Genomic DNA, 26,740 nt, shown 5'->3' with positions numbered 1-26,740 from the left:
GTGCCTCAACAAGAAAAAGGATCAGTTTTAATTCAGGTGACGTGTGTGAAAGCGGTTTACATTGGGCCTGGAACAGTGAGAACTCAAGAAAGTTTCACAACTCTCAACCTCAGTCCCTTCCTCCAAACCTTAATTCCTCTAATCAACTCTAGACCCCGCCCCTTCTGGGCCCGCCTCCTTCAGCCTGCAGGATTGGCTCTTCCTCCATTTCCGGCTTCTGGGACCACCCCCACCCCACCCCCCCACAGCAACTACGGTTTCCGGTGTCATGGCGGCCCGAGGTCCCGGCAGTCGGTGAGGCGGCTGCAGGCCCCTCCCTGCGGAGCCGCTGGTCCGGCGGGCGGGGATGTGACCGCGGGCCCTGCCGGCCTGCCCTGGGCGTCGCGTCAGCTCCGTGTCAGCGCCCTCAGTCCGCACCGATGGCGGGATCCGGCTGCGCGTGGGGCGCGGAGCCGCCGCGGTTTCTGGAAGCCTTCGGGCGGCTGTGGCAGGTACAGAGCCGCCTGGGTAGCGGCTCCTCGGCCTCGGTGTATCGTGTGCGCTGCTGCGGCACACCCGGCTCGCCCCCCGGCGCTCTGAAGCAGTTCTTACCGCCGGGCACCACCGGGGCTGCGGCCTCGGCCGCCGAGTACGGTTTCCGCAAAGAGAGGGCGGCGCTGGAGCAGTTGCAGGGTCACAGGAACATCGGTAATAGCCGCTGTCTCCCTTCTCGTCTTGCTCAGGTCCCAGTCCAGGCATGCACCCCCTCTTGGAGCCTGGCGTTCCGTCTTCCGTCTTTTAGGCTGGACAAGTGGGTCTGGCCCTGTCCTTATCACCCGGTCCAGGGCCCTTTCCCGTCCCCCTTTCACTCTGCAATACGGTGGAGTTGGTGGTCTGCTTTGGCCGTAGTAGATGCTCAATAAATTCTGTTTTGATTCAGTTCTCGTTGGAGAATGCCGCACTTATTAGCACAGAGAATTATCTTCTCTAGTGAAAAGAGGCATATCTTTACTAGATTGTCATGTCTTATACGGAAATGTTTTAATCTTTGCACACCAGTGAAAAATGGGAAATATTTCTAGTACTTGTGACGTCAATGCTAATAACCCGTATAGGTGTTACTTGATACATATTTAGTATGGATTTGGGAGAAATGACTCCCAAATTTTACATAGTAGTCCTTATGGAAGTGTGAAAATTATACATAAGCACTTTATACTTTTACCCAGGTAAGACCATGTTTCATGATTCAGATATTCGGAATGTAAAATATGTGATGGTTACTGATGATTGATGTATGAAAACAGTTTTCATTGTTACTATACCAACAGAGAGCTGATAATTAGTAACGGCTTTGGTTAATAAAGAAATGTCTTATTTCCTGGCAGGCATGATCCATATTTAATTTGAAGGTGACCTTTTAAATATTACCATTTGGAGAAGAATTTCTTAACACTGGTGTTGCTTTTTTAGTTTTTATTTTTTTTAATTTTTTAAGGGTTGCTAAATGGTGTATATAACCCAGGTATTTAAGATGGAAATTTTTTGCAGACCTAAGGAGTTGTTGAATCTTTACAAGATTAGGTTAAAATGTCATCTTGAAAGTCTCAATCTCTCCTTTTAATATTTAGATTATAGAGTGCTATTTTGGATCAAGAAGCAGTCTTCAATTTTGATTTTGCATGTTGTGACATTTGCCGTAAGAGTACTTAGTATTTGGATTTTTCTTTTGATCATTTTTGCTTGGCACCCTAAGTGCCTATTCACCCATCCCTGAGTGCTTGGGAAACACAATTTGAATTATTGTGCCATGTTTAATATCTTTGAATAGTAATCCGCTGTTGAAGGTCGTCTCATTTTATTAAAATAAAGTAACCCAGTTGCCCCAAAATCTTACTCATGGGAAAACTAAATTACAGTGGCTTGCTTGCTCATCAAAGTTATCCTTATCTAGACTACCCCAAATTTGTATCTACTTTAATGGTCACTTACTCGGAGTCTGGTTTTTAAAGTATTATAATTCTTTTCTTTTTCTAGTGACTTTATATGGAGTCTTTACAATCCACTTCTCTCCAAATGTGCCATCACGCTGTCTGTTGCTTGAACTCCTGGATGTCAGTGTTTCGGAATTGCTTTTATATTCCAGTCACCAGGGTTGTTCCATGTGGATGATACAGCATTGTGCCAGAGATGTTCTAGAGGCCCTTGCTTTTCTTCATCATGAGGGTTATGTCCATGCAGACCTCAAACCACGTAATATATTGTGGAGTGCCGAGAATGAATGTTTTAAACTCATTGACTTTGGACTTAGCTTCAAAGAAGGCAATCAGGTAAGACATACTTTCTCTCCCCACCCCCTCAATGGTCTAAACAAAATATTTTTAAATAACAGAGGTGATTTAGTAGAGACTTAAGAGATATTTCTATGTAAAATACTGAAGTGCCTGGGGATGAAGCAAATAAGAATTTCATTGCCATAATCATTAAAAAGGGATATATGTTTGGGTCAGGTAGGGGGAGCTAGTACAAGAGGGCTGTGGAATTATTAAAAGTACTTTACCTACATAGAAGGCTTTTTTTTCTTTGAGCATTTGGTTAATTGCTGAATTACTGTTACTAGTGTCTTCAATGTTGGGACTCTGTCTAATGGCAGAACTCATGTGACAGTTCTGGCAAATGCTCCATTCTCCATGGTTTATCAGCTCTTTGCAGAGTGTCCTTATTTATCAGCAGTGTCTGACAGGCAAGAGAATATCTAAAGAAATGAGCAGTTGTATGGAAAGTGTACAGCTTGCCTTTGAGAAGTACCCAGTTAATGAACCAAAGCATTGTAGTAGCCAAGGACTCAAAATTTTGACATTCGCTTTGGCAGTGGGTCATTGCACTTTCAGAGAGGTAAATACACTGGTTGGATGGAAAGTGGGCAGTTTTTGATTGGTTACAATATTTACTCATCTTCTTTAGGATGTAAAGTACATTCAGACAGACGGGTATCGGGCTCCGGAAGCAGAACTGCAGAATTGCTTGGCCCAGGCTGGCCTGCAGAGTGATACAGAATGTACCTCAGCTGTTGATCTGTGGAGCCTAGGAATCATTTTACTGGAAATGTTCTCAGGAATGAAACTGAAACATACAGTCAGATCTCAGGAATGGAAGGTAAACTCTACCACTGTTTTGCTTTGGGGCCCTTAATCCCAATGTAAGTGTACTCAGTTTATAGTGATTCTCTTTGAAGACACTGATTGCTTCATCTCCTCCATATTCCTCTTACTGTATTCATGTTACCTTCAATGCCATTCCTCACTCCCATAGCTACAGATGTGCTAGTGAGCATTGCATGCTCAGTGTTTTTAGCAGAGGCCTGGCGTGTCGTAAGTGCTTGAATGAATGCATTTACCCAAAGAAGCAACAGTGATTTGTTTAGTAAGGTAGTATTATATTCTAAAATATTACTAATAGTACTATTCTGTGAGGATTGTTAGAATGGATATTGGTTATTCTTTTACAAATGAAAACTTGGAGGCACAGATATGTAAAGCCACTAGCTCCAGATAGTACAACTGGATGTTCTAGACCTGGGCCCCCAATTCTGTCCCTCCTACTCAGAAGTTCAGTGTTCTGTCCACAGTTCCACTCCGCTTCGTGTTTATTTGTATTCTATATGTGAACTATCCTGAGAAAGTGCTGCTAATAACATTGTTTCTTTGGGAACATGGGTTCTAAGTTCCAAACCTCTGACATAGGAATTAACCTTTCACATATTCATGAGTTAGGAATTAACTACATTATGTTTTCCAACATATTGGGGCTTTAATGTTGTGATGATATCAGTATCCTTTAGGTTAGAGGTTTGATAAACAGTACAATGTTTAGGAATTATTATTGGTTTTGATATTAAACAAGTATTTTTTTGAGCATCTAATGCATAGTGTGTGGCCATTATACCATACAGAGTTTTATTTCTTTTAAACCCCTAGTCATCTATACCTGGTGAAGCAGTTCTTGGAATAAATACTTTAATAGCCTAGTGGGTGTACCTAATGCTTACTTTTGGCAAAAAAAGTACTGCCATGTGAGTAAAACCAGTATCATTCTTTATCATTAGTACCCCAAACAGTCCGTTCTTTCTCTAGTGCTAATATAGATAAACGGATCAATTTTCTACATTTAGCTTTGACTAACTTTGAGCTCTTTGGACTATTTCTTCTTGAGCCAGAGCCAATCAGAACTAGATCACATTTGGGCATTTTTTTGGTGAAATTTAGAGGCATGATGTGTACTAAAGCATTCCCCATTATTTGTCTCCTAGATATAAGCATCATTATTCTGTATTTTATCACTTTCTATAGAGGCAAAATTTCCGAGTATGAACATAGGCTCTGAAGTTAAACCTGTAGGGTTTATATCTTCCCCCACCTCTAAGTTATTTATTTAGGTTTACTAAGCTATGGTTTACTTTCTGTAAAATGAGGATAACAGTGTTGAGGTTAAAAAAGAGATGATACCTGGTTCCTAGCATAGAGTGTGGCCTGTGGTATTAGGTGATGATGATGATATCGGGTCTTTTTACTCATGTACTCACTTCCACAGTACTCAGGGAGAAAATGTTATGTTCCACAAGGATTTAAGGTATGAATAATGTGACAGATGAAATTTTTAAATACTGTCCTGGTTTCTCTTTGATAGTTTATTTTATTTCTGTCTGAAAACCAATTGAAGACTCATCATGAAGACACTGACTCACCTAGCACACATTTACTTTCTCATTTTGCATTAAACTACATTTCTGTGTGGTTGCTTTGGTATTTGTTTCTTTATTCATTCATCTGGTAAGTCTTCATAGAGTGTCAGGTACTGAGAATGGAGAAAAGATGTTCCTCTTCTCAAGAAGTTTTATAATAATGTACCAATCTCCTTCATTAAGATTGTAAGCTCTCAGAAGAGAGTGTTTTCTGTTGCATTTAATTTACCAAACCGTTCAGTGCTATGTGTCCAGTACTTAGTAAATACAGACTGAATTGAATAACCAAAGGAAGACTTTTCTCCATCTTTTTAGGCAAACAGTTCTGCTATTATTGATCACATATTTGCCAGTAAAGCAGTGGTGAATGCCGCAATTCCAGCCTATCACCTAAGAGACCTTATCAAAAGGTATGTTACGTGTACTTTAAGCTGGCTTTTTTTTTCTGAATGGATTTATATTATTATTTCTGGTTTGCTTAATCATGTAGAACTTTTCCTTCCTTAGAATCAAAAATCTTTAGATATTCTATACAGTCTAGCTTCTAATAAGAAAGCAATCAAGTTGTTTTACTAAATTTATTTTCAAAGGAGTGTTCTTTTTTCCTGGTGAGTACCAGGTATTAGGCTCTTCCTAGCAGTTATTCAGTGGAAGATAGATGATGGATCACTGTACCTTGGGCCTTTCGTAGCTCTGACAGTTTTATATATGATAGAGAATAGGTGTTTATTAACTAAAGACTAAGTTTACTTTGGACTACCAAATAAAAGTTTCAAGTAAAGTAATTATATATTATACTTTAAATAATTACCATTGAAAACTCTGGGGACAGATACAGTGTTTTTTATTTAATTTTTAAATTGTTTTTTAATATAAAAATAATTCCTGTCTTTAAAAATGTAGTGACATAAAATAGACTTTCTTTGAATTGACAAAACATGATTTCTGACAAATGGTTTAATTAAAAGGATGTGTAACCCTATTCTTAAATATTCTCCAAACTGGCTTTTAAAGCTTCATTAAAACTGCTCATTAGTCCATCCTTCTACCCAGGAATGTCTGTTTCTCAGAGTGAACCTACGGCCATTCAGATTTGGTGGCAAGTTAGTCATGCCCTTATGATAGTCGTTGTCAGACGTATTTGAGAAAGCTGGTCCACGTGACTCCTGGGCCAGGTGTTGCTCTGCAGGGTGTTCTGATTAGCGCCAGTTATTGTAAGTGAAGGTGTCTGTTTTTATCTGGCATGATTGATTGTTTTATAAATCTTGGTGTCTAAGGAAATGACACTGCGGTTTTTGATCAGAGATAATTAAATTACACATGTGTATATAATGAAATGAGTCAGGCCATCATGGAGCTTTGTGCTTAAAGTATACAGATGTATTGTTTTGATTTCACCCAGTTTCCCCTAGTGGTAACATCTTATGAAACTAGTACAATATCGAAATCAGGAAATTGACATTACAGTCCATGGAACTCACATCTCACCAGTTTTTTGTTTTGTTTTGTTTTTTAATGCTTCAAATCATTTAATCCCAAATTATCAGTCACAGATACCAGTTTTTAAAGGATTAAAAGACTGCTCCCCTCAAAACATGTCCTACTACAGTAAGCAGTTCTGTAAGTTAAAAAAAAAAAGTGTTTTAATAAAAGTGATAAATCATTCTATCTTTAGGATAGTTATATTCAACAAACCCACATATGCTTGATATCTGCATCTTACCTCCTAGGATCTCAAACTGTTTATTTTATAAATAAAAACATGGGGAGAGGACAGTTCATTGTAAAATATGAAAAAGCAATGATTCAAGCATGTGAGTTTTTGCTTTATATTCCTAGCCAGAGCACAAATGACTGGATATTCTCATCAACACCAAGCTAAAAAAGAAACAAAAAACAAAACTGGAACCACCATGAAGACAACGCCACATTAAAATCTCTTTCTCTTGATACTTTCTGGCTTCCAGCTGACTGGATGAGTTTCTTCTGTAGTTGTATCATCCTCTCTGTACACTTTAATGGTTTTATCAGCTTCAGCTGTTAATAACCGACTTTCAGACTGATCAAAAGCACAAGCAAATATTCCTGACTCACTGTCCGAAGACCCAGGCTGCACTGCTGCATGAACTCTCTGGAAATTGTAGCCAGTTCTCCAGTCCCAAAGATGCATAGTGCCATTGTCAGCCTCACCAGTTTTACTTGCACTTATTTGTGTGTGTGTGTGTGTGTGTGTGTGTGTGTGTGTGTGTGTCTTACAAATTACAGTAGTTTTAAATAGCTGTCAGTGTCTGATTGATACTAGATATTAAATGTTGCATTTTATATTGAAAAGAGGCGGTGTAAAATTATATAACGGATTTTAGGATAGAAGTCAAATTATGTAATGGATTCTGGGATAGACTTAAAAGTCTAATTGACCTTGTTATTTAAGCTTGAGGGGTTTGGTTTTATTTTGTTTTTAATAATACTTTTTTTTCCCCTTTTTTCTACAAGTAATACTAGATTTGGAAGCTATAGAAAATTGTGACAAGAAAAATAAAAATTATAAGCTCATTTTCTACTGTTACCACTTTGGTGTATTTCTTTTCAGTATTTTTCTTCATATTTTGTTGTGTATGCATGCAAATTATTTCAACTTTTTTTTTTTTTTGTAGACTAAAACATAGATACTGAAAACAAATGTGTAGCTTAGTGAATGCTTAGGAATACTCTTGTATCCACTACACTCAGGTTGAGAATTAGAACTTTACCAGCTACTCCTGAAGTCCTCTACGTACCCTATCCCAATCTCAAGCCCCTTCTTCCTCCCTAAAAGTAACCGCTACCCTGACTTTCATGGTTATTACTTCCTTGTTTTCGTTATAGTTTTATTACCTAAGTGTGCATTCCTAAACACTATGGTTTAGTGTTGCCCTTCTATTAAAGAAAAACAAATCCCTTTTAAGTTTCATTTACTCTAAAAGGTCCCTTTCCATCTCCTACTCTCCCTGTTCCTTTGTTTATTTGTTGAACAGCCTGGGTTGTTGACTCAGTATAGTTGTCCACAGTCTGAATTTTACAGATTGTGTTATTGTAGTATAGTCTAGCATATTTCCCTATTTTCTGTAAATTGGTAGTTGTATATTTGTATCTAGAGGGTTTTTTTTTTCCAGACTGTAGATGGTATTCTGTTTTTTTATGTCAGCACATAATGTGGCCATCTCCATTTTATGTGTTAAGAACTATTAATACTTAGTGCCTAGATCCATGACTTTGTTAGGGTTTGTAGAGTGGTGATGTTCTTATTATGTCATTTTCTCTTCATTTAGTTAAGACGAAATAAATGCTTGATTGTCTTGACTTGTTTTCATAATGAATTGATTCCCTGTCATCTTCCAAAGCAGACCATCCCCTTTTTGAAAGGTCAAAGTATCATTATTAACTAGTGAATTTAAATATATTTGGTATATTTCAATCCATTGCAGTTCTTATCCTAATTGAAGCTGAAATTATCCCATCGTTGAGGAATGTGAGCCTCTGCAAGTTGGTTTTGGCAGACCTTGTTATCTGTAATAGTTTCATTTTTATCTGGTGTGGTAAGATGTTCCTAGTTCAAGGTACACATTTCCTGCCCCAGACCTGGAAGTAGCATTTCTCCAAGAAACCTGGTTTCTTTTAGTAGGAAATGGTATTTTAAAAACCACAATCTGGGTATTAGGAATACTCACTGCTACTGGAGCGGTCATTGTTTCAAGGCCTATTAAGTGGACAGAGTTCATACCGATGTTTCCAATTTAAATTCAGAACCACAGTGTTTCTACTTCTTCTGTTTTCCATCTCTTTCTCTTTTCTTTTATATCAAAAATTCTGGTTCTTAAGGACAAAGAGAATGCCAGATTAGAATATTTCATAATTACTCATTTGCTTCATTCCACATTACACTAAAACAGTCTCAATAATAGTGGTATAGTAAGATTACTGAAAACAGTTGTTTTTGCATATGCTTTTCCCATTCTTCCCTCATTTGAAAAAGTTATATCTGCATTGTCAAATTATATAGCTATTACACGCTGTGCACTCTGTTTTCAAGCACTCTCATTTAATCTCAGTTCTATGTGTAACTAGATATTTAATGTTCATCACTGATCCTTGTGTTGATGTCTCTCTAGTCATTTTAGTTTACTGAAGCTTGTTCTCTTGATCATAGGATTAATATTCTTTGAGTTCTTACATGTTTTTTTCTTTTAACATTTTGTTTTCTTTTTTTTTTTTTTTTTTTTTCGGTACACAGGCCTCTCACCACCGTGGCCTCTCCCGTTGCGGAGCACAGGCTCCGGACGTGCAGGCTCAGCAGCCATGGCTCATGGGCCCAGCCACTCCACGGCATGTGGGATCCTCCCAGACTGGGGCGCAAACCCGTGTCCCCTGCATTGGCAGGCGGATCCTCAACCACTGCGCCACTAGGGAAGCCCTAACATTTTTCTTTTAAATACTGTTTTATTTATTTTTTAATTTATTTGTTTTATTTATTTATTTTTGGCTACGTTGGGTCTTCGTTGCTGCACGTGGTCTTTCTCTAGTTGCGGAGAGCGGGGACTACTCATTGCGGTGGCTTCAGTTGTTGCGGAGCACAGGCTCTAGGCGTGTGGGCTTCAGTAGTTGTGGCGCATGGGCTTAGTTGCTCTGCGACATGTGGGATCTTCCCGGACCAGGGATCGAACATGTGTCTCCTGCATTGGCAGGCAGATTCTTAGCCTCTGTGCCACCAGGGAAGTCCCTTGCATATTAATAATAGTTAAACTGTGCTTATTATACTTGAAAGTCTGTTTACCTGGGTATAAAAATCCTTAGCAGACACTTTTCTTGAGTGTCTTAAATTACAGTTGACCCTTGAACAACATGGGTTTGAACTACAAGAGTCCATTTATACATGGATGTTTTACAGTAGTAAATAGTATGTTACTACATGATCTGCAGTTGGTTGAATCTGCGGCTGCAGTACCGTGGATACAGAGGAACTGTGAATATGGAGGGCCAGCTATAAGTTATATGGATTTTACACTGTGGGGAGGGGGCATGCCCCTAACCCTGGAGTTGTTCAATGATCAACTGTACTCTGTTTTCTTCTAGCATATAATGTTGCTGTTGAAAACAGCGTGTTGATGACACTCTGTCTTTGTATTAAAAGTCACTTGGGGCTTCCCTGGTGGTGCAGTGGTTAAGAATCTGCCTGCCGGGCTTCCCTGATGGCACAGTGGTTGAGAGTCCGCCTGCCGATGCAGGGGATGCGGGTTCGTGCCCTGGTCCGGGAAGATCCCACATGCCGTGGAGCGGCTGGGCCTGTGAGCCATGGCCGCTGAGCCTGCGCGTCTGGAGACTGTGCTCCGCAACGGGAGAGGCCACAACAGTGAGAGGCCTGTGTACTGCAAAAAAAAAAAAAAAAAAAGGTCACTTGGTCTTTTGGCCTAGATGCCCTGAGGATGTCATCGTTTTCTTAAAAGTCTAGTGATTTTACCAGAATAATAGATTTTGATTTTTCTAGGGTCTGTATTCTCAGGAAATATGTAGTTTCAGATCTTTTTGTTTGTTTTATGAAAGTATTCTTAAGTAAGTTCTTAGTATTTGTTCCCTCGCTTTGTTTTTTTCCTTCAGGCACTCCCATTATATATATTAGATTTTCTTTGACTCTATTCAGTATTATCACTTTTTCTTGAATCTTTTTTTATTTCATTTTTTTTATTTAAAAATTTTTTCTCCTTTCTGCCTTGTTTGTCTTTAAGACATTATCTCTTGTGTTTATTCATCCTTATGTCTCTTCTAGCTTAAGCTTATTTTATGAAATTATTTTTTCCTTTTGTTTCTCCTGAGTTCTGTTATCTGATGTTTGAAATTTTCTAATTTGATTTATGTTACTCTTTCATATCTTGTATCTTTGTAAAAAATGCCTTTAGCTCATTTGAAATGGTAGGTTATAGTGTTCACCTGTGTTGTGGTCATGTCTTTCTTGCATGCATTCGTTGTCTGAGGGCAGTTATTTTGCAGTTCTCTTTTCTTGCGTAGTAACTTTGTTATAATACTTTTTATGTGGTTCATTTTTATATGAAATACATTTTCCTAAACTTACAGAAGAAGGTGTAGCTTTTCTAACTACACAGGGCTCCTTCCTCTGTTGTTTTGTGTAATTTTTTTTGAAAAAGTGTTTTTTTTCTTTTCCTGAGATCTCCTGGCTCTTCCCCTTGCCTGCTTTTTTCCTGGTGTCTTTGTCTCTTTCTCTCTCAATTTATTTACCCCATCAATGTGGATTCTCTTCCCAAGTTTTCTTTTCTTTGCAGGACTCTGCCCTGGAAGGGAGCTTCAGCTGGTTGGTTTTGAGAGGTTCTAGTGTCTAGATTACTTCAGCCCCCTCAGGTCTTACAGAGGACCCCTTGCATTCACTTGGAATTAGAATGTATAACCCCTGGTAGTTTCAGCTGCTTTTCTCAAATTGGCTAACTGTGCTTTCCAGTGAATACCTGTTGGTTCTTTGGGATTATTTTTTTCTCTGGTTCATCAGATTAACTGTTATTTTTGTCTGCTTCCTTCTACATACATGCCAATGTGGTGCAAGTCCTACTGCTATTGATGGTTTCTCCTAGCCTCTTGTATTTTGGAGTCTAGTGGGGTTACCTACTTTTGTTAGAGATGTTGTCCATAGATTTTTGATTTTGCTATCAAGTTGCTTTATTATTAGGGGGATTTGACAAGGCTCAAAAGTCATCTCACCTCTTTTTGTTTTTTTTTAATTGGATTACCCTAAATCTATGTCTAGCTGTTTTTCACTTAGTGTTACAGAGTGTGGATCACTTTCCCATGTTGTATTTATTAATCAAAAAGATTTTAATTTTTTGAACTATTTACTCGTAAATAGCATTTATTTTTTTGTAGATGAATGATTCAGTAAGTCATGCTAATATGATTAATGCTGTGGTGAACATTTAGACGTTTTTAGTTTCTTTAATGGTTGCATTTTCAAAAGATTTGACAAAATTGTAAAGATACCTATTTTTGTGTTTTAGCATGCTTCATGATGATCCAAGCAGAAGAATTCCTGCTGAAATGGCATTGTGCAGCCCATTCTTTAGCATTCCTTTTGGTAAGTTGTATACATCTTTATTTTTTTCTTGGTTATTTTACAATCAAATGAGACATCAGAACTAATTTGTATTCCCAAGCTCCTTTGCCTGGTAGTCGTCAGTTTATTTGGGAGAGTTTACATTTAACCATGTTATAATGAATTTAACAGCCCCTCATATTGAAGATTTGGTGATGCTTCCTACTCCAGTGCTAAGACTGCTGAATGTGCTGGATGATGATTATCTTGAGAATGAAGAAGAATATGAAGGTCAGCGTTTCCTAAATTATATTTTAATGTGTCTTACCTAACTGTGTGGAATAGTCATACCAATTCGTAAGGTTCTCATATTTTACAAATTTATATAGTGAGGGTATTGAACTATATGATCTCTAAAGTACTCTCACTTTTGATTCCTGCTATAGATTGAATATGTCCCCCACCAAATTCATATGACAAAGCCCTAATCCCCAATGTGATAGTATTTAGAGTTGGAGACTTTAGGAGGTAATAGGGTTAGATTAGGTCTTAAACGTGGGGTCCTCATGATGGACTTAATGCCCTTTAAAAAAGAAGAGACAGGAGAGGTGTCTCTCTCCTTCCTCTCTTTTTTTTTTTCTGTCTCTGCCATGTGAGTATATAGCAAGAAGGCAGCTGTCTACACCAGGCAACAAATCTGCCTGTACCTTGATGTTGGAATTCCAGGCTTCAGAACTATGAGAAATAAATGTCTGTTGTTTAAGCCACTCAGTCTGTGGCATTTTGTTATAGCGGTTCGAGTACACTAAAACAGTTCCTAAGGTCCTTTCAACTCTTTTACAACTCATAGGTCTTTACAAAATTAATAAAGAAGGCTATCTTTCCCAGCAACTTCTTTCTCCCTGTCTATTCTAGTCCTGCTCTAATCTTTCACTTCTCCTTTTAGCTCTCTTGTTTTGCTTTTAATAATTCATTCACTCAAGACATATTTACTGAGTATATACTTGCCACTGTGGAATTATTTCCTGACTTTAGTGTGATAGGGGAGACAGTTATATAAACAATTATAGTTTTGATAAATCTGAAGGTAGGGTAATGTACTGAGACAGAGAGGAGGTGTATTTAACACAATCTGAGTGATGCATGAATGGGCATCTCTACAGAGGTAATATCTGAGCTCTGTTAGTAATTAGAATTGCTTGACTAAGAGTTGAGGTTGAGCTAAAAGTAGCTGAAAGACATAGAGATGAGAGAAAGTGTGGCACGTTCAGAGAACAGCAAATTGTTTGGTATGGCTGTATCTTAGGATATTTATTGGGGAACAGTCAGTTAGAGCTAAAGAGGTAGCCAGAATACAGATATCTAATAGACTTGTTTGCTGTGTTTAAGAATTTGGACTTTAATCCCAGAGATAGTAATATTGGAATATAAACTACACAAGAGAACTTTGCATCAGGGGTAGAATAGTCCCTGGCTTCTGATAAGTACTCAATAAATATTTGTTCTTTGTTAAATGTAATAAAGAGCCATTAAAATTTAAACTAGGAGAGTGATATAGTCAAACTTGTGTTTAATAAGAGCGTTCTGGAAGCAGAGTGATGAATGGACTAAAAATCAGGACCAGGGGCTTCCCTGGTGGCGCAGTGGCTGAGAGTCCGCCTGCCGATGCAGGGGACATGGGTTCACGCCCTGGTCCGGGAAGATCCCACATGCCGCGGAGCGGCTAGGCCCGTGAGCCACAACTACTGAGCCTCCGCGTCCGGAGCCTGTGCTCCGCAACGGGAGAGGCCACAACAGTGAGAGGCCCGCGTACCGCAAAAAAAAAAAAAAAAAAAAGCAGGACCAAACATAAAAATATTAATTGCTTAGTATTAAACATTTTCTTTGTGGAAAATTAAACCATTACAGATGAAGCTAATTTTACCATACTGTCTCTTGTAAGGGTAAATCAGCTCTATATAGTTATCTGACAAATGAAACAAACATAATTTCTTTGAATCTGTGACAGTTGTAGGAATCTCCAGTCTCTACTTTTTAGGATGCCTTTTTATCTGAAAGAATAGTCTTGCCCTCAGCATTGTTTTAATCAGGTCCTTATGGTACAGTAGTTCTAAATAATCTCGACATCTAATTCAAATTACTACTTAAGTCCTTTTTTTTTTTTTAGGTAAGTTTACCTTGCTAGAAATCATAAGTGTTAGGACAGCTGTCTTGTAATCTTGATGGTGGTGGGGAAGAAGTTAGATTCAGACCTTCCACTTTAGACCAAAATAAATTGCAAATCATGTACAGGTTAGAGTTTAAAGCAAAACAAAGAAGGGAGGGAGTAAAACAGGGAAAAAAGAAAAAGAAAGGAGAAAAGGAAGGAAGGATGGAAGAAGGACAGGCAGGAAGGAGAGAATAAAGGAAAAAAAGTTGAACTAAAAAATCATGGGAGATTAAAAATATATATATTCTTGGAGTGGGGAAGGCCTTTTACTAGTCTGGCACAAAACTCCGAAGAGGTAAAATTTTAATTCAACAAATTTTACCTTGCATAAACCACCAAAGACAAAATATTTACAGCTCTTATCACAGAAAGAACCCCTATAAATCAAGCCAGTAGATAATGGGTAGAGGATACAAATAGACAATTTATATGAAAGGATGTACAATATATCTCACACACATATTTCATCCTCATTTATTGAAATGTTAATACCATACTATGATATCTTTGTTACCTATTACATTGACAGTGAAGAAAATATATGAAAACCCTCCTGTGAGTGAGGTACAGGAAAACATATTCTCATACATCCCTGGAGAGAGTTTAAGTTGGTGAACCTTTATGAAAGGCAAATTGGTAACTCTAACAATTACAAATTCATATCAATTTTGACCTAGCAATTCCATTTCTAGAAAGTTAATTTAGAAATACACAAGTGAAATGAGATATGTACAAGTTTATCTATTGCAATATTGTTTATAATGGCAAAAAGCTTGGGAATAGTTTAATTATTCAGCAGTAGGACACATTAGAGAGTTTATCAACCATGTATAGAGTGAAATACTACACAGCCATAAAAACAAATGAGAAAATGTCATGTAATGAAATTGAAAGATCTAAAAATATAATGTTAATTTTAAAAAAGCAAGATTGGAACTTTTTACTTAAAGCATATATGATCATGTTTGCTTGTATAAGCTTGTAAGATTTATGGAAGGATACAGAAGAAACTGATAATGTTTATTGTCTTCAGGGAGAGGAACAGAATGACATTTTGGAAAGTGGGAAGGAGACTATTTTTTTGGATTTCGAGTCACTTGAATGTATTAACTATTCAAAAAAAATTAAAATATAAAAAGAATTATTAAATGCATTGAATTTATATTGTTCTTAACTTAAGCTTAATTTTAGAAGTTATATAAAATGACCTCATTACTTAGATATGGATTCCTGAATTCTTTAATTTAAAATATGAAAATAATGAATGCTCATTAATTACATCTGATTACTGTTGTGTTTATTAATAACCAGATGTTGTAGAAGATGTAAAAGAGGAGTGTCAAAAATATGGACCAGTGGTATCTCTGCTTGTTCCAAAAGAAAATCCTGGCAGAGGACAAGTAAGTGAATATTTTCATAATTCCAGAATGATTCAGAGGTTATTAAAATCCTGTACAAAATGTTTTAATTTTGTAGAAAGATGTACACAGAATGTTGCTAGGGATTATGAATTTTGCATTATGGCTGTTTTTATTTTCTTGTACTTTTCACTTTTTCCAAAAGTTCTATAATATGCATGTACTTTTTTATCTGTTGAAATTTGTTTTTTTTAAAATATTAACCTACTTTTAAGCCATTATATACAGGCCAGCTGAATCATATGCTAATTTAGGTCAGGGTCAGCTACAGAAATATTTGGCCCAATTTTGTTCTAATTAAGTATAGTTAGGAAACCATTTAGGTTAGATTCTGATTGTAATAGAATTATCAGTGATAATTTAAACAACAAAAATACACTGGACTGAGAATCCTGAAAGCTGAGTTCCAGTTTCAACTTGACTAGTTTTGTGATGAACCGTAGTTTTTTCATCTATAAAATGTATAGGCTAAAACTATGATCACAATTTCTAAAGAAAACTCTGTATCCTAAATTAAATCTTTCTTTTATCTGTAGTTTTTTTTTTATTTTTCAGAAAACAGAATATTGTTTTACTCTAAGTGTTTCTCAATCTCAACACCACTAACATTGAGCTGGATAATTCTTTGTTGGGGGAGCTGTCATGTACATTATAGGATGTTTAGCAGCATTCCTGGCCTCTACTCACTAGATGCCCTCCCTCCACCCTCCTCCTCAATTGTGACATCAAAAATGTCTCTAGACAGTGCCAAATGTCCCCTGGTGGGTGAAATCCCTTCTGGTTGTAGATTTTGTTTTTCATGGTTCAATATTATGAAAATTCTTGGCAACTGAAAAAAAAAAACAAAAGAAATCTCACTCTAGTCTTAGTGAAAAGTTATTGCCAGTCTAGTAATAACGGCACTTACCTCATTCAGTGTCAGGAACATACTGAATACATTATTGCTGCTTATTTATTCAACAAGTATTTATTGAGCATCTGTTATTTTCTACGCACTGGGATACAACAGTGATCAAAACATAAAAGAATATATAGTGAAAAGTGCTATGGGGAAAAAGAGATTGGAGAAGAGATTTAGAGAGTGCTGTGGAGGGGGGTGGATTGCAGTTTTAAATAGGCAGGTGAGGAAGCACTAGTGGATTACACTTGAGTCAAAATTTGAAGGAGGTAAGGAAGAGAATTTCAGCAAAGAGAACAGCAAGTTCCAAGGCCCTGAGTATGCCTGGTAGGTTTGAGGAGGTCAGTGTGGCTATGCAGAGTGAGAAAAATGGGGAGTAGTGGGAAATTAGATCAAGAAAGTATGGGAGTGTAAAGGACAAATCAAGTAGAGTGAGCCTTGTAGGCCTTTGAGATAACATTGGCTTTTACTCTGAATGAGAAGGGAAGGTATTGGAAGATTTTGAATTGAGGACTAATGTGATCTGACTCGATACTAATCTGAGTGGTCAAAATAGAATGGGAAACACAGCATAGAGAAACAGTGGGAGTATTTTCAGGGGGGAAGTATCCATCTTTAAGATGATATGAAAAAAATAAGTCTTTATGAGCAAGAAGACATTTGCTTTATCACTAAAAGAAATAAGAAGCTTCTACTGATATTCACTGGAGAGTGAAAGCAACTTTTGATAAACTCTTAGAATCACAGATTTAACTTCCTTGGGTTATTGAAAATGTCTGTTGCCTAGTTGGTAAAGCCAGTTTGACTATTTCAGTTCAAATTAACATGTTATTTTTTTTAAGGAATATTAAAAAAATACTGGAAAGTAGACTATGGGATGCATCTTACAATTATAAAAGTGGTCAAGATTAAAATGATAGAGCTCTAATATAATCATTTAATTACATAGTAAGTTATAAAATATGTTTCCTCTTTATTTAGTTCAGAATTATATAATGTGTAAAATTATAGGTTATCTATGAAGCAAGGAATCTGATAGAAAGCTTGGTATTCCTTCTATAATTGCATGTCTACTCATTTATTGAACTTTGGTGTATGGATTTTGGAGTAATTATGAATCAATTTTAAAAAGTCAGAAAGAGCTTCATTTTTCTCACTGGAGATCATGTAATCTTCCTTTTGTATTTAGTGAAAAAGTATGTATTGCTAGAAACTACAGCTAAGCACATTTTTTTTGGTAAGAAAAGGAGATATAAAATATTAAGTATATCTAAGGTGAAAAGATGAGCATCAATTTTTAGCGCTGGATGGTCTCTACTTTGTGTTCAAGAGTAATGCATAGCTTAAAATGTCATAGAATGGAAGAGACGAAATCAGTTATACCTGTCCCTTTTACAATAAATATGAATTCAGAAAATCCCATCACAGGCCAAAATATCCTAGGTCTAATGTCACACATCATTCTTAACAGAAATATTTGCATGAGACAGGGAGTGAACAGTCACAGGCAGGGCATGGAGCTTTGTTTATCAATGAAGAAACAGTCCATTAAAAAAAGTACTGTATTTGAAATTGCTTCTTTTTATGCCCTGAAGGTTTTTATGCCCTTTGGTAATAACTTTGCTTCGTCAGCTGGGAAAAGGGCTCCTATGAAAGGGGAAATGAAAAGGAATAACCTGCCTGAACTTCTAGGTAGATCCAGTTTTAGGAAAAGGTACAAATGAAAGTTAAGAATTTGGAAGTTGATGTCCTTAAAACTGTCTATTCTTGCTTCCACTTTGAAAGTCTCTGAGTGTCCTAGGATGCTCGCATCTCAGTTTGAAGAATATATATATATATTTATATATATATATTTTTATATATATTTTATATATATATTATTTATTTTATATATATATTTTATATATATATATATATTTTTTTTTTTGCGGTACGCGGGCCTCTCACCGTTGTGGCCTCTCCCGTTGTGGAGCACAGGCTCCGGACGCGCAGGCTCAGTGGCCATGGCTCATGGGCCCAGCCGCTCCGCAGCATGTGGGATCTTCCTGGACGGGGGCACGAACCCGCGTCCCCTGCATTGGCAGGCGAACTCTCAACCACTGCGCCACCGGTGAAGCCCTGAGAATATTGATGTAACAAATGAGGCATACAACTGAGGAGGGAAGGCAGTTCTTTTCCTGGCTCACGTATTTACGGGTAACTGAGGACAAGTCATTTCAAGTCATGTCACCTCCCTGTAACTTTTGCTTTAGATCATCAGAAAGAACTAATAAATTATTATGCTATTTCGTTTACCTATGGGAAAGGAAATTACCTAGTTTTAAACCTCTTCCTTACTATAGTTGTGGCTTCTGCAAATCTTCTTTGAGACACTGTCAAAATGTCATTGTTCTCTGGGCTCTTCAGCCCTGTCTTCAGCAAATGTCTAGCACTATTCAACTCTTTTATGAACCTGACAAAAGGATGTATGTTTTGATGGAATATTTCAGAATTGAAATGAGTTCTAAGGAAGTATTCTAAACTTTGCTGTTCAAAAATGTGGTCCCTGGGCCAGCAGCATTGGCATCACCTGGAAGTCTGTTTAGAAATGCAGAGACTCAGGCCCCACCTTAGATCTACTGAAGTAGAATCTGCATTGTAACAAGGTCCCCAAGTGATTCATATATATATATATGTATATATATATGTGTGTATATATGTATATATATGTATATATATATGTGTGTATATATGTGTGTATATATGTGTATATATATATGTGTATATATATATATATATATATATACACACACACACACACACACATACATATACACACACACATTAAAGTTGGAGAAGCACTGTTCTAAAACAATGTTGATAAAAATGAAGTTACTTTGTTTTCTCTGTCCTCTTACAGGTCTTTGTTGAGTATGCAAATGCTGGTGATTCCAAAGCTGCTCAGAAATTACTGACTGGAAGGATGTTTGATGGGAAGTTTGTTGTGGCTACATTTTACCCACTGAGTGCCTACAAGAGGGGATATCTGTATCAAACTTTGCTTTAATCAGTAACCTAAGGACTATTTCCTGTTTCTCCTCTTCTGTTTCCTGGGTTATTGTATTCTACATCTGAATGCAGAAGTACCCCCTTATCATTTTAAGGGAATACTTTGTATATTTATTCCATCCTACCGACGTGCAGCCATTGCTTAGGCAGTGACTGCATTGCAGACATTTGGCACTGAGTAGGACAAGACCTCTCAGCTATACATTGAGGGGTTTTAGAGCATCCATGTGGGCAACCTATTTTTGTGCAGTAGGGCAAGTGCTGCTCTCCAGTACGTAACCTAAAAAGATATTAACTCTTTCATGTGATCATGAAGCAAGGATGAATAATATCATGTTGTAGTGAATATTATGAACAAATTTGTTAGAGTTGGTGACATCACTTACAGATTATTCCTTTATGTTGTCAGAGGGGTCTTCCTTATTGATATCTGTAGTTGGCACTGGATGCTCTCAGTAATGTTAAGTAATTGTTAAGCAGCAATTCCCTACTGTGTTCTTAACACTGAGTTATGAATTTTTTTAAAGGAGTACTGTAGTACTGAATATTCCTTTAAAGAAACTGCAGTGAGCCTATCTACATTTTTTTTTTAATTAAGGCTTTTAAAATAGAAAGCTAATGCTTGATCTTGCACAATTTTTATGTCTGGTATGTATGCTCGAGTGAGTGTGTAGGTGTGAAAGATTAGAGAAAATTTGAGTAGCTTTCTTTATAGTGTGAATCTTGTGAATTAATACAGTCTATGCCCATCTCTTCGCTACCTGTTTAATATCTGTAAGATTTAGGATACAAGTTTTTTGGGAGTTGGTCTGTCTGATAGAGTGAAATGAGAAAATAGTTCATTCCTGAGAGGCCCAGAACACACAAGTCTAAACTGGGTTACATTGAAACTCTCTTAAAGTGAGAAAACTCCTGTAAAAGTTTTGGTACACATAAATTGCCCCTTTTTTCAGTCTGCTTTAGACCCTGCATTAGCTCATCTGTTTTGTACTGAATCTTCTAGGATCACTGTAAAATTTCTCAAGATAGAGTTCTGTCTACTATGATGAAAAATTGACTTGGGTCAGAAAGAAAGAATTAGTTGTTCAGTGAAGGGAAAAGGAAAAAAAATAGGCAAAGGGTGCATAGTCAAGGATTATTTGTTTCTTTCTTTCTCTCTCTCATCTCCCTCCCACTCCTTCTTTTCCTCTTCCCCCATTCTTTACCTCTATCCTTAGCTGAAGAGACGTTAGAGGAAAGCATCCTAGGTGGTCAGGTGATCTGACTTCTGATTACAAGGAAGTTAAGAAAGGTGTAGCTATAATAAAGTAGAAATAGAAAAGAAGAAAAACTTATGAAGAATTCTTAAAAAGATTCATAGCAATCTAATGTGTCCCCCAGTAGAGGAAACTAGTATTCGTGAGTTCATGGGCACAGGTTGACTACATGGTTTCAGGAATTATAATTATGGATTCCTCCCATTTTACAGTAGATTGTCTTCAAAGGTTTAAATCTTAGGAAACCTTTATAAAGCACTGATTATACAAAAAAAGAAAGGTATACAGGTTATGAATTTTTTGTTTTCTTAACTAAATGAAAATTTTATTTATTTATTTATTTTCCTAAGGAAAAAGCTTTTATATCTTTCCCTGCTGGAAGCCTCCTCATATAGTCTTCCCTTGTGTGTGCCATGCAGGTTATTGAGAGCCCAATTAAGAATTTACGTCTTAGAGGATGAATTATTTTACCGTATTCAGACAATTACCATTTGATATTTTAGTTATTCACAGTTACCTAATTATTCAGGACTCTCCTTAATATTTGTTATGAAGCCAAATTTGGTATAATGAATTGCCAAAAGATCTGTGGCGTGGCGCCCAAGGGAGAACTGTAGAGTAAGCTTCTAATATGTGCCCTTAGAAGGAAGAGCTATTATTTTTCATTTTGGCCTTTTCAGAGGTTGATTAGCTGGTTTGGTTTCAAATAAAAATTCAAGAGAGTATTGTGGAGACCAAAGCTTTCCTAAAACATAAACGTTTGGATGGTAGCAGCTTCCATGGTGATTAAAAACACCAGGTCTTTCCATACATACTGATGAACACAGAATGCAAATGAATTCATTTTAAGGGCAAGTATTCTAGGTTAGCACATATACCTTTCTCATTCTCCCTCCCCCGACTACCACCAAAAAGAAAAATCCTTACAAGTAAACTGCAGGTAGGCTTCTAAGCTTAATGTTGCAGTATGCTGCTAACATCTTGATGCTGAATTTCACAGCATTCTTTGATCGTCTTCTTATTGCTGATGTATTCATGCGTATATGTAGTGTTTAACACTGTAGAATTTTATTACAGAAGATGCTAACTAGATTTTAAGGGAGCTGAGGGAATAATTGATAAGCCTAAGTAACCATGCATCGAATTAAATATTTTATATTTAAGCCACAAAATTGAATGGAGGTGCCTCCTTTGATTTAAATTGTTATTTTATAGCTCTTAGCCCATTACAACCAAAGATGACATTTGCAGATTCTCCCTCCCTCTTCTGATATTATAAGAAGTTTAATCTTGTTATCTTTTTTAAACCTGAACCAAATATTGAATGATGCAATTTTCATGATCCTTTAGGATGAAATATATACACAGAGATTTTGATTCCTTGAAGTTTTAAAGACAGAAATTTTCTTTTTGAGAGGTAGGGTAAACATGTGAGGGTTCATGTCACTTAACCCCTACCATTTTGGGAAAATTTTATCTCAGGTAGTTTTTCTTTCCCTAAATTAATGTCTGTGCTTCCTTCCCTCTTGCCTTCCAGTTTCTTCCTTATTCCATGGTATTTTCATGGTACATTTTTGTCCCAGAAAAGGCATGTGAATTGATAATTCTATAGGAAATCTTTGGTTCTTTGGAAACATATTTGGAGGAGGTCGCTAGTTGGCTACTTTCAAAACTTTAATGCTGTATTTAGAGAAGAATAAGTAGAGTTGGACACCTCAGTGAAAGATAGCACTGCTAAAAGAAACTATTTGCTGCATTTTAAAGGAGTAACAAAATGAGCCTCTTAAAATAAGAGATTGCATTTATTATTACTGAATGTCTTCCTTGTTTTGTGGCCATCAGTATAGAAAGTCTTCAGAGAAAAATTCCCTCTCTGCTATTCCTTGAGCCAATACTAGGCTTCTTTTAGAACAAAACCATAAATATAGTTTTACTCATCCTTCTCCCTGTTTTCATTGAGACAAGTATTGCCTTCTTTTTGGTATTCCAGCTGCTAAATAAAGAGGGCTGAGCTATGTTAAATTAACCTTTTTAAAAAATCTCTCAATTCTTATTTAACTTGCCTTCTAGATTCATATTGCTTGTACTTATATTTTAACCTTTGAACAAATTTATTATAAGGAATGCTGCCAGAAAGAGTGCTGCCATGTAAAGGAAGTTGAAGAAACTATGAGCATAAGGTTTGTTTCTGTCTTAGTACACTGGGCTTTCACCCTGGTAAGGGAATCAGTTACCTTTATGGAATAAATTATAGTCAGAGTTACAATACTCAGATGCTGTTTTATTGAGTTATTCCTCAAATGCAGGTAACTGGCATTTTGGCATCATTATCTTTTTAGGCTTATATTCTGACCTTATAAAATTAGGCCTGTCTTACCTAATTTCTACTATTATACTTGGCAGCATGACATTTTATTTTTTATAGTTTAATGAAAATCAGCACCATAGTAACTGATGATAAGTATAATAACATAGTTACTGGGTGAGGGAGTGAGGGAGACACTCAGTAACCACGTGTTTTACCTGGACTTTTATGCAAAGGTACGTGCTAGGTGGCTTTATTCAGATAAGTGTAGAGATGGAATTGCATCATGACTTTTAGTCTGGTGGATGTGTAGACAGTCAAAGATTTAAGCAAGTGCCTTGTGTTTCCTGGAAAATATTAAAACTCATTTGGGTGAAAGCTTCCCAAATGATGATAATTATTGCTCCTTTGCCTTTTCCTTGGAATAACTTTTGGATTGAGTCACTTAATATAAAACTCCAAAATTGCCTGGGTTTGCCTTTTTTTATATGTGTAAAACTATTCATATTTGATTTTTTTCCCCAATATTACATATAATGGAAAGCCAGAGTTATCTGGCAGAATCAAATTCTTCCTTGGATCTAGTTCCATTTTTAATATTAGGTTCCTTCTTCAAATCTTATTACTCTAGCTCTGATAAAATTTATTTATTTCTTGTCAAGTGTGGTCACAATACAGACCAGCCTTTGGTCACAATTAGCTCAAAAGAATTTCCATTTCTTCTTAAGGTGCTCAATAAATCACCTTTACTTTGAGATGTTAGCCTTTTCAGGTTAGTATTACTTTCTGGCTTTCTCAATGAATATAAGACTGTTGAATCTCTATGATATGGAATTCATCTGAGCCTCTTACGGTATATTTGGGTAAGTTATATTTTCTCAGTTATAGAGGAACATGGATGTTTTAGTTTTTGAAGTACCCCAAATTTTAAAGATTTTGTTTTGTGTTAGGTTAGCTGCTTCTCTACCTGACACCACAGGGTGTATCATGTTTGTTATCTTAGCCACCTCCCCTTCTCCAGTGTCTTTCACTGCTTTTTAAATTCACACAGTGAATGACCAATAGATTTACACAGTGACATGCAACTGACAAGTACTTATGGATATTTAAGAAGGTAAACAATTTTAACTGTTTTTCCTGCAATTTTATAGGAGAAATGGGCTGTAAAAGAAATATCTATAAACCAGAGAGCATTTAGGAAATTGTTTATTTTATAGGTGGTCATGAAGGTGATCTTCAGGATATCAGCTGTATAGTTTACACAATCTTTGTTCTCCTGATATGAAGTTTTTATTCATTTTCCTACAACGCAGCACTTTTGTTGTCCCTTATACTGTTTAGAACGATTAATGTTTTATTTGCTTTATTTGTGCTTTTCAGAGAGTTGTCATAATCATGGCAGTTATGTTTGTGACACCATAAATGCTGGAATTCATGGGAAATTTATCAAATGATTGCCTGAGTGTTATTTCCCTGAGTAGCTGTCACAATATCCTAAATAAAATTGATTTTTTGTTTTTGAAAGTCATGTATGTTTTATGACCTAGCTTTGTGGTATTTTAATTTAAAAGCAAAGAGAAGCTTTGTGTCTTATTTTGCCTTATATGACCGTTGATCCTTGTTGTGTTGTGCAGAAAAGAGCTTCTTTTGCTATACTACTTTGTATAATGAAAATAAGTCACATTCTGAAGAAAAAAAACCCCAAAACTGGAATTGTCAAAATTTTTGTTCCTTTTTGGGAAACCCTTATGTAAACATCAGAGCTATTTGTTATCATAAACTCTTGATTGTCAGCAAGAGAATTATTCATAGTCACTTCTATCCCGGGGTGGAATTGCCTTCCCCTTCTAAGCTCTCTCCTTAATAGTATTCATGATGGTCAGGACAGTGAGTGTGTAAAAGCAAATGTAGTGAGGTGTTCTAAATCACACATCCAAAATCATGCATTTGTGGTCTCAAAAGTCTTTTCAGTTATTTGAATTATCTATAGCTGTGTTATTTTATTAGCATGAGTTGTCAGAAGTCTGCCAAATTTAAGAGTTAAGAAGAGAAAGGTAAGTGATAAAAATAGAGAGATGAGGGGAGGAAAAGAGCATCCTTATTGGTGTTATTAATTGTTCATATAGTTTATGACCTAAAAATGATATTTATTTTTAAAAATCCAGGTTTGGTACCTGTAACATAGAAATGTTGCTGTTTCTACACATTCCTCATCATTGTTTCCCCAGAAAATTATTTTAAGAGTGTATGAGATCAGACTAAATATCCATATTCAGTTTGGTCTAATTTTTTAAAATACATATTTCAGTTAAACTCCATCTTTTGTGTATTTGGTATACATCAACACTTATGCAAATCAAGGATCAGAAAGAAACGGGATTAGCCATCTCCTTCCTTCCCTTTGCACAGTGGGTACAGTGGGTGGCATTAGTATGCACTAGCTGCAGTGTTATAGCACCTTATGAAGTAAATAGTGTTTATTATAATAAAAAAAAAGTTAAGCTGCATCTCTGTAGAATATTTACTTTGCAGAGTGTAAAGCTGTCATATCTTTTTCCAGTAGGATTTAACTCCTTCATTCTTAATTTTTTTGAAAAAAAAATCTTCAGTAATTTAACATTCCTTTATATCCTCTTAACAGTGGCAAATCTGGGGTAGAAGGGATTTTTTTTCCCCCAAAGGGCTCCATCTTTGTTATCTTTTGGTCACTCTTTGAAATCCAGTTATGATTAATAGATTTTTAACAGTTTATGGCTTCCCATATCAGCACTGGAGTGGCTGGTTGTGAATATTAAAACCTACTACTATTTTCCCTCAATAACATGTAATTGCTATGTTTTTGATTAGAAGGTATGGTTAGAAAAAATGTGAACGATCACTTAAACCAAAGCCAGTTATAAGGAGTATTCTCTCCTGTTGGTTTACCTTCACCTCAGAACTACAAGAATATTACAGTACATAGTGCATAGTTGTCTGTAACATTTCTACCAGTTGTTTCAATAGCGTATTGGTCTTGGCATTTCTTGGCACTATGGTTCTCTGTTCTTGGTGATGTCTTACTATTTTGTGATTTTTTTTTTTTAATAACTAAGTGGGACTATAAATGTAGATGTGTATCAGTACCAAGAAGTTCTTTTCTCAAATCCCTATATTTCTGATTTCAAGTCTTTTAAACCTGTTTTTCTTGCTGAGTAGCAAAGAACTTTTATTTTCCACTTTCCTATATACCTAAAAAGTATGGACACTGCGTTTCAATTAATTGTACTGCATATAGTTTTTTGCTGCAAACGTTATCTGTAAACACAATTGCCTTGTTCAGTTTTGTTGTAAACTGACTTACCATAAGATGCACTGTTGATACGCTTTCTGATGTGTGTTTGTTTGATAAGGGTGATAAAATAAAGCTTAAAAATAAAGGAATTGCTTTTTTATTTCAAATATTTCTGTATTTAGTATAAATATTCAAGCTTAGATAACAGGTAAGTATACTTATTTTACGATTTCATTTTTACTGAGAGCTACCATTGAAAAATTTCCATGTAGCTTCATTCATTCATTTCTAAAGAATGTGATTTTTCATCTTTGAAAATAGTACATCAAACTGACAATACTGAAACATATATATTTTTTTGGAATAAATGTTCTTGATAATTTAGAAACAGCCTTGTCTCAGGAAAAGAACCAGAATTCATAGTTGGGAGACTTGTGTTCTAATCTTGGTTCTTTTATCAAGTTGGATGACTTTAATCAAGTGACTTGATTTCTGACAACAGTGTGAGATAGTAGGTTCAGCCATCAGTTGTGGAGCATCTCCTAG

At 36.3% G+C, this 26,740-nt stretch overlaps 1 protein-coding gene across 1 annotated transcript; it reads left to right on the top strand.

Annotated features, from left to right (window-relative positions):
• Positions 1-273: 273 nt before the first annotated feature.
• Positions 274-26,321, top strand: UHMK1 (U2AF homology motif kinase 1). Its single transcript, XM_082834412.1, has 8 exons — positions 274-687; positions 2,017-2,309; positions 2,944-3,135; positions 5,036-5,130; positions 11,755-11,831; positions 11,982-12,080; positions 15,310-15,398; positions 19,214-26,321. Exons 1-8 carry the CDS (start codon positions 420-422, stop codon positions 19,358-19,360), a joined length of 1,260 nt encoding a protein of 419 aa, XP_082690538.1. The 5' UTR covers positions 274-419; the 3' UTR covers positions 19,361-26,321.
• The last annotated feature ends 419 nt before the right edge of the window (positions 26,322-26,740 follow it).

The sequence above is a fragment of the Leucopleurus acutus genome (genome assembly GCF_964270905.1).
Source record: "Leucopleurus acutus genome assembly, chromosome: 2".
In the NCBI taxonomy this organism is placed as follows: Eukaryota; Metazoa; Chordata; class Mammalia; order Artiodactyla; family Delphinidae; genus Leucopleurus; species Leucopleurus acutus.
Note: the sequence above shows the minus strand (reverse complement) of the source record. Positions and strands in the feature narration are given on the sequence as shown.